The sequence below is a fragment of the Vulpes vulpes genome, unplaced genomic scaffold (genome assembly GCF_048418805.1).
Source record: "Vulpes vulpes isolate BD-2025 unplaced genomic scaffold, VulVul3 u000000644, whole genome shotgun sequence".
Taxonomy (NCBI): Eukaryota; Metazoa; Chordata; class Mammalia; order Carnivora; family Canidae; genus Vulpes; species Vulpes vulpes.
The window spans coordinates 1,683,250-1,695,767 of record NW_027325787.1 but is presented as its reverse complement, the minus strand read 5'-3'; the positions used below and the strand labels follow the sequence as shown (position 1 = coordinate 1,695,767).

At 54.6% G+C, this 12,518-nt stretch overlaps 1 protein-coding gene across 2 annotated transcripts in view; it reads left to right on the top strand.

Annotated features, from left to right (window-relative positions):
• Window positions 1-12,518, top strand: part of CCDC88C (coiled-coil domain containing 88C) — a 121,582-nt gene that overhangs the window by 91,306 nt on the left and 17,758 nt on the right. For both annotated transcript variants that reach the window (XM_072745575.1, XM_072745573.1), the window contains exons 20-25: window positions 420-697; window positions 3,563-3,706; window positions 5,968-6,154; window positions 7,820-7,965; window positions 10,285-10,374; window positions 11,885-12,120. In XM_072745575.1, coding sequence (XP_072601676.1) covers window positions 420-697; window positions 3,563-3,706; window positions 5,968-6,154; window positions 7,820-7,965; window positions 10,285-10,374; window positions 11,885-12,120 — 1,081 coding nt within the window. The remainder of the gene's footprint in view (window positions 1-419; window positions 698-3,562; window positions 3,707-5,967; window positions 6,155-7,819; window positions 7,966-10,284; window positions 10,375-11,884; window positions 12,121-12,518) is intronic.

Here is a 12,518-nt window from a genome sequence, read left to right as displayed (position 1 = left end):
TGTTGAATCTTCTGGCAATTCTGAGTGTCGTTGGGTGGCAGTTGTATAAACATCAGTTAGGTGAGGTTGGCTAGTGGCAGCTTTCAGGCCTCCTAGATGGTTCTGGATTTTCTACTTATCCCAGAAAACAGATGTTTTAAAAGTGGTCAAAGAGGGCACCCAAGGAGCTCATCCAGAAAAAGGACATAATTTGCACCCAAAGGTTGCCTCTGTGGAGGGGCACTGGACCGGAGCCCCCGGTGATGGTGTCGTGCCAGTCTGGCCTCAGAGCAGTTCCTCAAGTCCAGAGAGAACTGTCCCAGCATCAGGGATGTTGCGACTGCCTCCGTTGTGGTGTGGTCACCGTGAGTGGGGATACAGGGCCTGTGGCCCCCAAGGGTCGTGCCAGTGGCAAGGCCGCACCTCCTCCCTCTTGGCAGGTGGAGAACTCTACTCTGAGCTCCCAGAGTGCTGCGCTCACAGCACAGTACACGCTGCTGCAGAACCAGCAGACGGCCAAGGAGAGTGAGCACGAGAATCTGCAGAGGCAGCAGGAGCAGCTGACGGCTGCCTACGAGGCCCTGCTGCAGGACCACGAGCACCTGGCTGCGCTGCACGAGCGCCAGTCCACGGAGTACGAGGCCCTTATCCGCCAGCACAGCTGCCTGAAGACACTACATCGCAACCTGGAGCTGGAGCACAGAGAGCTCCGTGACAGGTGTGTGCTGGGGACTGAGAGGCAAGGAGGGTCCTCAAGTGGAGAAGGGGGTGCCACGGCTGGGCCCAGCTCAGGGAAGCCTGGCCTTGGGGGTCCTTGCTTCCCTAAGGATCCCCCCCACTGACCCCTCCTCTCCAGACCAGGCACATGGAGGTTGTCCACCCCACCTGCAGTTGACAGTGACACATTGCGTGAGCTTCCTGGGCCCTCTTTCCCCATGCGGGTGTGGGATGCCTGCTTCCCAGCCTTCAGTTAGGGCAGCTTTTGAACATACAGGAGACACACAGAAGGGTGTAGTGGAAGCCCCATGTCTGGTTCAGCTATGCTCTCTCTGTACCTGCCTGCCTTTCTTTTTTTATTAAAAAAAATTTTTTTTAAGATTTTATTTATTCATGAGAGACACAGAGAAAGAGGCAGAGGGAGAAGCCGGCTCCACGCAGGGAGCCCGATGTAGGACTCAGTCCTGGGACTCAGGGATCACAACCTGAGCCAAAGGGAGATGCTCAACCACTGAGCCACCCAGGAGTCCTTCCTTTCTTTTTTTAATTCATCTGCATGGAAATGGACAGGTCCTAAGTTTGTGCTCTCAACCAACCAGGCTCCTGGGCGTCGTGTGAGTTGGGTCAGCTCGTGTCACCTGAGCTCCCACCCTGGCAGGCTCCCGATTGCCACGGGCCCCTAATTGCCCCTGTGGCAGGACCTGGAGTCTGGTGGGAGGGGCGCTGTGCCTCTGATCCTGACCCGGGGCAGCCCTGTCCCTACATAGCGGCTCTCAAGTACACGGTGCAGATGCCGCATCTGAGGGAGTGATAACCCCACGTCCTGTGCTTGTCGGGTTCCCTGCTTCTGGCATCCCCTCAACTCGTCTTGATCACTGGGCCAGCAGAGCCTTGTGAGGGCATCTGATGATGCTGCGGGCACAGAGGTAGAGTCGTTTATTTATTCGCTCACCCGGGACTTCCTTTTTGCCTCTGTCTGGGCTCCTCGACCTGCTTTATCCACCTGGATCTCTTCCTTCCAGGGCTGCGGAGGCCCAAAACCAGCATCCTCTGCCTTCGGGTATTTCGGTCTCTACCTCCCCGCCCCCACTCTCCTCCCCACCAGAGCCCATCCTAGGTTCACGCGACACGGAGTCAGTGTGTCCTGTGTGCGTGCTGCTGTGTCTGCACATGGTAGGGGTGCTCCTGGTTCCCTAGTGAGGTGTAGCAAAAAGCATTCACTGAGCCCTGAAACGGGCTCCATGCCCCCCACTCAGCGGGCACCTCTGGGTCCTATCGTTAACGCCCTGATACAGGTCATGAAAGCATCTCTGGGTATTCTCAGCATCTGTATAGACCTTCCAGGGAAGGTTTCTGCAGGTGGGATTGGGATGAGCCTTGAGGGGAGGGGGGTCACTCTTTGCCTGGTTCCTCGTCAGCACAGCAGGCCGAACTACTGCAGTACTGGAGTTTTCACTGCCTGGGCAGGCGGCTGGATGGCCAGGGGCCCCTTTGGTCCATCTGCAGCAGGGCTGTAGGTTTGGGAGTATAGGTGCCTGAAACACAGGGATGATGGCTCCATATTCCTTTCACTTGTCACCTAAATGGGATGCTCGTTTCTCAAGGTGTGCCCACCTTGTCGCCAGGACTGACTGGTGAGCAAGAGGCACTGGGTCTGTCCTGTAGCTGGGTGGGTAGTGACTCATCCCGGATCAGTGGGCTTTTCTAAGATGTTACAGTAGAGAAGCAGGATTTGGGGAACCCTAAGCATTTGCCCATGGGCTCTAATTTGTCAAACCTGGGTGACTTGTTGCCACCAGAGAAGCCAGACAGGGCGTCCCCCTCCAGCTTTACACTTGTCCAAGTGTGTCAGTGGACACCTGCCTGACCATGTTCCCGAGTTCGGCCCCCTGATAGGGCCTGGCTCTGGTCAGATGGCACGAGGGGCTGCAGGAGTGGAGGTCTGAGGGCAAGTGGGGCACTTGGGAACACCCTGCCCCTAAGTGTGAACAAGTCCGACAGGGAAGGAGATCTGAGAAGAGGGATTTCCCTGTGTGGGGACCATTGAAAGGCGGTGCCTGAGTTGCGGCCTTGGGCCCGAGGGAGCTCCTGCATCCCCTGTGACCGAGGATGATTCCAGCAGGCAGGAGGACCCAGCCATGCGTGGCATGTCAGGGGTCCATCCTCCTGTGTTCTGCTGACCTCTAGAGCCGGCTGTGTGGTGACCACGGGGACAGGGCTGCAGGGGGAGGGGGAGAGACCAACGGGGCTGGGGGGCTGTGGTTGGGGGTGCGGGGAAGGGGGCGTGTGCACCTGCGACCTGGCCTCTGGCCACCACCAGGCAAGCCCCTGTCCCTGCAGCAAGGGCAGAAGATTTGGTTCCCAGGGCCAGGAGGGTGAAGGGCTTACCCGGCCCCAGTGAAGAGGGATTAGCTGTTTTGTGCAGAGGAATTCAGCTGTTTATTTTGTGGTTTCTTTTAGATCTGTGCTTAGTGAACCACCTAGTGACGGATTTATACCTCCCGAGGCAAAGGGCTCTGAGTGCAGAAAACATAGTCTGTGCCCTCAGGTGGCCCAGGGAGGAATGGCTGCTTTCATGGGAAGCAAAGGGACCTTGGAGACCCATCGGGTGGGAAGAAGAGGGTCACACCTTGGGCTCGGGGAGACCCCTGGCCCAGACAGCTCTCCCATCCACCATCCTCCCGTTTCCCCGCTGCCCTGCTTCTTGCCCATGTGTTCCCTGCCCCATCCCCCTCAGTTCTGCAGAGAGAAGCCATCAGAGGAACCCCATTTTGCACAGGAGGCTTCACAGTCTTCTGGGGGGTTTGTTACCTGGAGGAAAAGGAGGCCCCAGACAGGCTCCCAGCAGGTGTGTTCTCTCCAACAGGCACGATGAGGTGCTGAAACATAAGGCGGAGCTAGACGAGCTGGAGAAGGTCTTGAACACCGAGCGGGAGGCTCTGCAGCAGGAGCAGAGGACGGGTGCCATGGCTGTGGGTGAGAACCAGCGACTGCGGGGTGAACTGGACAGGTGAGCACCAGGGATCTCATGCGACCTAGTGCGTGGCAGCTGCCAACCAGGATGTCCTGTAGACTGACCTGCCCCACCCAGAGGAGGTCAGCGGGGTCTCCTCAGTCGTGTGTTTTACAAACCCTGTCACGTTCACAGCTGTGTGGCACAAGTAAAGAGGGGACCCAAGCTGGTGGTGGGCACTTGGGAAGGACCCAAGTGACACCTGAGGATGGTGCCTTGTCCGGCGAGGGGCTTCCTCTGACATAGGCCATGCAGCCATCTCAGGAAGGACATGCCGTCGACCCTCATCATTCACACATTCCCTTTTTGTGACTTCACCTGCTTGCTGAGACTTGTCACCCCCGAATCCATGGTCCTGGTGCTTTCATGCATGTGCCCAGGGTGTCCTGATGCCTGAGTCACACAAAGCACAAGTCTCCAGCTGAGGTCAGACAAGGACACTCATCCTTCTTACAGCTCTCGAACTGCGAATAAGCATCCTTTATGTAGTCTATGTGGTGTCATGGTGTTTACAGATTTTTGTGCTTTTTGGTGACTATTTTAACTTTTTTTTTTTTTTCAGATTTTATTTATTAGAGAGCGAGCACCTGAGCAGGGAGAGGAGAAGCAGACTCCCCACTGAGCAGGGAGCCCGACATGGGGCTCCATCCCAGGACCCCAGGATCATGACCTGAGGCCCCCCCACCAGGCGCCCTTACAATTTCACTATTTAAAATAGCCCCCATGTGGAACGCTGTAATGTGGTCTGGGGCTCCTGGTGTAATAATGGCTTTGTGGAGGAAGTACACGTTAGGGAAGCTCCATTCAGGCTGCAGCTGTGGTGCTAGGGCCTTGAGCTCAGTACAAGAGATATCTTCAGACAGAAGCCCTGATGAAATAAGGAACATCTTGATGCCATTGACTAAAATGTAACCAGAGCTTGTAGGATCCTATACTCTGTGTTTTCTCAAGAGGCCGTGGTTGGTTCAGTATCTGCCAATCTGGGGATCATGGAGACTTTAGAGCCTCACTGCCTCGAATACAAGAATCCATTGTACTACTATCATCCCACAACCTCTTTTTAAAAAAAAAAAAAAAAAAAACAACAGGCAAGGCGATAGGCTCAGGGAGGAACTAATGTGTTCAAAGTCAGTGCGTCTAGTTAACGGCAGAGTCAGGATGTGAGTTGGGTCTGGTCTCCTCACAAAGGCACAACCATACGAAGCTGCCTCTTCTCTGCACCCTTGTACACGCTTGGGGGGCCTCCAGTGACCCGGGAGGCCAGACAGAGAAGACACAGGAGCTGAGGGTTGTTGGCCAGGAGGCAGGCCCAGAGCTTTCCAGGTCATTCTTTGATTTTACGCCTTTCTTCTTAACGGAAACTGGACATGTGGGTGTTGACGTGAGACCTTCACGTTTTTCAATGTTGGCACACTGACCCGCTGAAAAGAAGCGTGTGGGCCAAACAAGACGCATCTGTGTCCACATGAAGTCTGTGAGCCTCCAGGAATTGGAGCTTCCGGATACAAATCTTCCCCTTAGAAGCCCCCATTGGATGATGGTTACAATGATCATTTTAGAGGATTTCCATAATACCCTGGCGTCTCGTACATTATTCATCTCATGAGTTGAAATTAGAAAGGAGCTTGGAATTGGGAAATAGTACTGGACGTAGACCCAGCATTTTAGAGAAAAAATGTTCTGGCTCAGTGTTTTTTTGTTTTGTTTTGTTTTGTTTTGTTTTGTTTTGTTTTAAGAAAGAGTGGCTGAACTCTTTTTTCCAAATACGTATGACAATACACCAAAGCTTTGAAGTGTAAAAGAGAGCTTAACAGTGATGGTCTATTGGAGCAGGTGTCTGAGCCCACCCACTCTGTCTCCCCCAGCCCAACGTGGGGGCACCCATGGGCCTCATAGAACTCCAAAGAACACGGGGTCCTGGGTGGCTCTGGGGTTGAGTGTCTGCCTTCAGCTTCAGCTCAGGGCATCACCCTGGGGTCCTGGGATCGAGTTGCATCGGGCTCCCTGCAGGGAGCCTGCTTCTCTCTCTGCCTGTGTGTCTGCCTCTCTCTCTGGGTCTCTCATGAGTAGATAAAAATCTTTAAAAAAAAAAAAAAACTCTGAAGAACAGTTTGGAAACTGCTCATTCTGTTCACCCCTCTCATTTTACACATGAAAACACTGATGCGCAGAGAGGCTGCTGTCTTCTGCAAGGTTGCACAGTGGGGATGGAACCTGGCGTGCCCTTCAGCCCTTGACCTGTGGCCCTCTGCCCCCAGGGTCAATTTCCTGCACCACCAGCTGAAGGGGGAGTACGAGGAGTTGCACGCGCACACCAAGGAGCTGAAGACCTCTCTGAACAACTCACAGCTGGAACTGAACCGCTGGCAGGCACGGTTTGATGAGCTGAAGGAGCAGCACCAGAGCATGGATATCTCACTGACCAAGCTGGACAATCACTGCGAGGTAAGGCCTCGGGACATGGACAAGTCCCCTGGGCCGGGGGTCGGGGTAGGGTGTTTGTGGTGGGTCCTCATTGGCGCTGATGCTCGAAGACCACGTAGAGGGCAGTACAGGGGCCAAGAGGGGACAAGGCGTTTGAAAGGGCGGCAGAGGCCACGTGACTGGCAGGGATGTACCAGAAGACACCTTTCCATCTGCTGTTGTTTCCTGCAGGGTCGGGAGGTGCATGGGAATTTCCATCCCCTCAGCCATGTTTGTGCTTGTCTTTCATCTTTGCAATTCAGTATCCACGAGAAATGGCGCACGCGAGTGGCTGGTCTGGCTCTGGTCCCAGGGCAGCTTGGGTGGTGCTTACCCGTAAGTGCCCCGGTCTCCAGAGAGGACGAGCTATTGGAAATTGCCTTCTTGCAAAGTATAACCATCTCAGATGAGATGAGTGGATCCCAGGACCGATGAGATCGAGTGGGGAAGAGCAGCGTGGTGCCTCCCCACTCTAAGATGCCTCAAGGATAGCAGCGTCCCCCCGACGCAGCCCCTCTTGCCTCCTGTTTGTTCAGAAACCCTCTCAGAGGCCTTTTCCTTTGGACTCCTGGTGGTCCTGTGGGACATCACAGCAGAGGAATCCAAGGCTTGGGGAGCACAGATGCCTTGAGGACCCCTGGGCTGGGATGGAGGGTGTCTGGAGGAGGTGGGGACTGCACACTGGGGCAGAGGAAGCCTCAGCCACCATAGGCTGTGGTGTCACAGGGAGGTGCTGTAGGATTTCCGAGGAGACCTCAGTCTGGAGCCTTGGGACGTGGTGGGAACTCAGGCTGTCTGAAGCCTAGGCTTGGGGCCTTCCTGCTGCATCAGCCTGATGATGTCCTCAGGCCCTCGAGTCAGACCCAGCCCGCTGCCTGTGTGTCTACAGCAATGAGCTAAGACTGCCTTTTACAGTGTTCATGCTTGGGAAAAACCCAAAGAAGAATAGTTTGTGGCAAGTGGAAATGATTGAGAATTTAAATGTCCGTGTCTGTGAGCACTTTATTGGGATGTAGCTGTGCCTCCGTGCCTGTGTGTCTTTTATGTGTCATCTTGGCTCCTCCCTGCTACAGAACCCCCCCCCCCCCCGCCCATCCAATCCAACTTGGGGAGCCCGAGATACATAGTGTCGGGCCCTTCACAGAAAAGCTGTGCCAACCCTGTTCAAGAACAGAGCTACCCAACAAATGTAACTCAGGCCATGTACACAAGTTGATGTTTTCTAGTAACCACGTCAAAAAGAAAAAAACGGGGGCTTCATTTTAATCTATTTTATTTAGCCAGCCTATCTAAAATACTGTTTTGACCTATAACCCCCCCCCCCCCCCCCAAGAAAAAAACCTTACTGAGATAGTTCACGGTCTCTTCTTTGTTATCACGAAGTCTTCAGAATCTCTTGGATATTTTGGCACGTTTTATGTGCTCAGTGGCCACGCGTTGCTGGCGGCTGCCTGAATGGACAGGGTAGGCACAGAGGGAACTCGTTCCCTAACCCCCGAGGCCATTGGCTCTCTGGGTCCTTGCAGGTGGTTTTCACCAGTGGAGGAGAGGTGCTCTGTGTGCACGTGGCCCTTTCCCTGGTAGCTGGGTTCTTTGCAGGGGTATCTTGGGATCGCGTGGTGCTTGAAACATTGATTTGTGTTTTAGCTGCTGTCCCGTCTCAAGGGCAACTTGGAGGAAGAAAACCACCACCTGTTGAGCCAGATCCAGCTGCTGAGCCAGCAGAACCAGATGCTTCTAGAGCAGAATATGGAGAGTAAGGAGCAGTACCATGAGGAGCAGAAGCAGTACATGTAAGGATGTGTGTGGGGGTAATGGCTGTAGACATAGGGCCCCGTGCTGGGACCTGCGGCATTCTGGACAGAGGTTGGCCCCTGGGCCTGGTGGTGTCCCAAGGGCAAGGGGATAGACCATCTTACCAGCACATCCTTCTCTTGACTTCTGGAACAGTTCTGGGTTTGTGTGAGTGTGGTGGTTGGTCTTTGTTCGCTTTCCACAGGCAGTGCCCGCCAACAGGAGCTTTGGAATCTGATTTGGGGATTAAGCTTACTTTTAAAAATAGGACCGTGCCAATGAGAAGTATCTCAGGGAAGAATTCCAATGGAAGGCTGAGAACAGGTGCTATAACTGGTGTCTTGCTCCTTCCTCCGTCTGTGTTCCCCTGGATCACAGGACAGTGGGTTACTGGTATGCTGTGGCTGACCTCCCTCAGCTGGTGTTGATGAAGTACCGGCTCTGGTGTGGGCCCCATGAGGTGCACAGAACCCATTCCCTGGGAGCCAGGCACTGGTGTAGGGGTGGCGGGATGTGTGGGGAGCGTGTCCCTGCTGGGCAGCTGTTGAGCTACAGGTGGCGGGAGTTGGAGTTCTGGTTGCTGACATGGGATGCGGAGAAGGTAGGCAGGTGGGGGGGGACCCAAGGGAGGACGGAAGTGGTCTAGCAGCAGGGAATGTCCAAAGAGAAAGTGGCTGGAGAGGGAGGCGGGTGCTCAACTGTGCCAGCTCATGGGTTTGGATTCACCAGGGCTGCTAGAAACAGAGGTCAGGAGGAAGAGCCCTGGGTACTGGAAGCCTCGTGATTTAGAAGTCCAATAGTCCAAGATACGTCTCCTGGATCTGGGTAATTTTTACCACCCTGTGCTGTGGTGGTGGGACTGTCCTGCCTCGTGAGTGGGAATGGCTGGCCAGCATTGGGAGAGCAAGAGGCGACATGTGGCAGGGGCATGTGGTCACGGTGGATGCCAGCCCACTGGCCGTCTTCTCCAACATAATGATTGTCAGGAGCTTTGTCTGCTCCTGTAGAGCTGGCTCACCACCTGCTGGAGGATGGTTCACATTGAAAACCACGCTGTAAATTTGGGGTGCTTACAACCGACCCTTGGCTGAAGTTGGCCCTCTGTAACCAGCTGGTAAAAACTGCCAGCAGGGGTTGGGCAGGTGCTCACTGGGAGAGTAGGGGCCTGGTGCCCATGGGGGATGATTTGATGGCAGTTTTGCATTAGAGAGTGTCTATCGGGTGCCAGAAGTTGGCAAGCGTCCCAGGGCCTGCTCTGAGCAGAGCACCCTTCTTGGCTTTCTGAGCGGCCGCAAGGCCTGCTGTCTGTGAGTTTGTGTGCATCCGTGGGGCCAAACAGCCATGGAAGCACGCGGAGGAAAAGGCCACACAGCGTGGTGGTGAGGACAGGAGAGCAGCATAGACATCAGGCCGGGGGTGCTGGGAGCAGAGTGGGCTTCTGTGATCAGGCCCGGAGGTTCACCAGGCTGTTGGTCTTTGTGGAGGTGCTCTTGTGCAGAGAGCTCTCCAGCTGCAGCGTAGGGGAGCCCTGCACTCACCTCTGGTTCAGAGGCCTCATCTTCAAAGGAGGAGCCCAGTGGGTGGAGGCCTGTGGGCATTGCAGAGGCCTGGGGGCATCTTGACCCTTCCTGCATTTCTGAAAATGTAAACTGGTTCCCGGAGGCTTTGCTGCATAGCCCAGGGGTTTGGCTTCTCTGGCAAATTGGCAGACTTGCCCTGCAGGCCTCACACGGGCCCGCCTGGCGGCAGGCTGCCACCACTTCAGTCCCGACCGCTCTCCTGGCTCTTTCCAGGCCCGCTGTGCTCCTTACATTCTCTGTCTGGTCCCTAAAAGCTTTTGAGTTTGCCCCTGTGGAAGCGTTACCGGAAACCAGCGTCAGAGTGGGTTCAGGTCAGAGGTCACTCTTTCAGCCTTGCTGCCCCTCAAGGGACCCGCTCCCTGAGAGCACACGTCTGCCCCTCACCAAAGGTGTTAATACACGAGCCCGGTGTCCGACCCCAAATGCCCCGTGTACTGCATGACCGCCATGGCTGGCAGGTCCTTCCAGAAGTGTCTTCCGGTGGTTTAGGGGCTTGCTCCCTTGAGTTGACTTGAACCCAGAACCTGAGTGCTCTAACATGAACCCCTCAAGGCACTGGGGCTTCCCGGACCCATGCCAGACGCTCCCGTCCACATACCCCATTTCACGACAGTGGCGGTCATGGGCACGATGACGTCTGAATCCCAGAGAAGGTCCCGCCAGGGCTGGGCTGCTGAGTAAATGTATGGGTCTAACTTAAAACGCAATTGATCATCCTCCTTTCCGCTCTCTTCACAGAGACAAATTAAATGCCTTACGGAGGCATAAGGAAAAACTGGAAGAAAAAATCATGGATCAGTACAAGTTCTATGATCCTGCTCCAAAGAAGTGAGTTCATTTACGTGTCTGTGGTTTAAGTCCAGAGCAGAGAGCTTCTGTGTTCGTGAGCAGAGTGGAAACTGCTCCCGGCCAGAGCAGCGCCCTGCTCCGTGGAGGCTGTCCTATGACTGTCAGCCCTGGCCTCTGTGCTGTGGCCTGTCCTGTGAGGGTCAGCAAATGCCAGCCAACCCTGTGAGGACACGGGGGTGACCCTGAGGACACCGGGGGGACCCTGAGGACACGGGGGCGACCCTGAGGAGACAGGCTCACTTTAGCACGGCTCTTTCAAGGAGGCAGAGAGTCTGTAGCCTGGGAGCCAGACAGCAGGGTTGTCGTGTCAGAGTCTGTCTCAAGATTTTTTTTTTTTTTTTTAAGATTTTATTTATTTATGAGAGACAGAGGCGAGACACAGGCAGAGGGAGAAGCAGGCTTCCTGTGGGGAGCCTGATGTGGGACTCGATCCCAGGACCCCGGGATCACGACGTGAGTCAAAGGCAGATGCCCGACCCCTGGAGCCACCCAGGCGCCCCCGCCTCATGATTTAATTGGATGTGGGAAATCACATTCCTGTTCCGGGGGAAGCTGGTGCGCCCGTATCCTTCCAACACGGGAACCCCTGGGCCTCACGTGGATTCCTTTGGACTCCCTGACCCCAGGGCAGGTTCCCACATGCATCCCTTTCTCCAGGCCCTCGGTGGTGGGCCCAGCTTGGTCTCCGGGGACTGCTGGCCTTGTGCCGCTGGGCTTCCCCCCACAGCCCCCATCCAGCCCCGAGCCCCTAGCAGCTGCCCCAGCCCAGCCTCAAAGTCGGGTCCCTGTAAACCCTTTGAGGTTCTCTGGGGAACCATGGAACTCCTGAACCTCAGTCCTTGCTTTGGCAGAGAGATGAAGACTCAGATGAGGAGACCGTGATTTGTGTAAACATGGTACCAGCTAGTTTGAGCCATGTTTGTTTTTTTGTTAAATCAGAATTCCCATTTCCTGTCAGCAGCAGCTCTGTTGCTTACTCTTAAAATTATCTGGTTTTACTTTAAATGAGTCATTCTTGCCTATTCCCAGACTCCTCCACACCAAGGGCTGGTTGAAGAATGTCCACTTACTCTACTTACTATTAACTTGAGCAGAAGATGAGGAGGTCTGTGACTCAGTTCTAAAATGGCTTTAAAAAAATTTTTTTTTTAATGGCATTTTTGACAGAAAAATTGCCAACAGACAGAGCTGAGGTTAGCACAGTGCAGCTTTGTTTTGCACGGATAATCAAGAGTTTGAGGTTTGCACCATGTTTGACATCCTGTCTCCCCCAGAGGCTAGTGTGAATTTCTGCACGGTACACACTTCCACCATCACTAGGCCCCAAGTGCAGGGATCCTGGTGATGGTGAGGAGCACCATTCTGAACCCCTAATGAATGGCTGCCAGGCTTGTGATGGAAAGCCCAGCTCATGTCAGTCAGGGCATCCTGTGGCCTGGTGGAGGGGTGACGAGGGTTGGTTGTGTCCTAACAATCTGCTTCTCACTAGGAAAAACCACTGGATTGGCGCCAAAGCCTTAGTCAAGCTCATCAAACCAAAGAAAGAGGGTTCCAGAGAACGATTGAAGTCAACGGCAGACAGCCCTCCCTGGCAGGTGGAGTCCCCAGAGCCAACCCTGCCATCTCCTCAGGCCCTCAGATCGCAGCCAGAGAACCCCGAGGCCACCCCGTCCAGCTGCAGTGGTGCAGAAGATCGGGACGCCCTCAACGGGCCTATGGGTAAAGGTAGGAGCGGCCAGCCAGGCTGCAGTTGGGCTACAGAGGGGCTTCTCTGAAGGGCTGTGCCTGGATAGGGGAGGATGAGAGATAACGTGTACAGGTGCACGGGAGCATGTAGGAGCTTGAAGAGGGTGCGCTGCATACACACATGTGCCTCCTTGCACATGTCAGCAACCTTAACCCAGGAGAAAACACGAATTCACAGCCGCAGCTGCGTCCCTTGACAGCTTTTTTATTTTAGAATGAAAGCATCACTCGTCACATAGGCTGTGGTAGGGCCTTGGCGTCCAGACCTACATGCATGCAAGCTGCAAGCGCTGTAGAGGTTCTGACATGGATTCCTGTTTTTTTTTTTTTTTTATGCTGTGTTTCATCTAATCTGAGAGGTTATCATGATACACTGC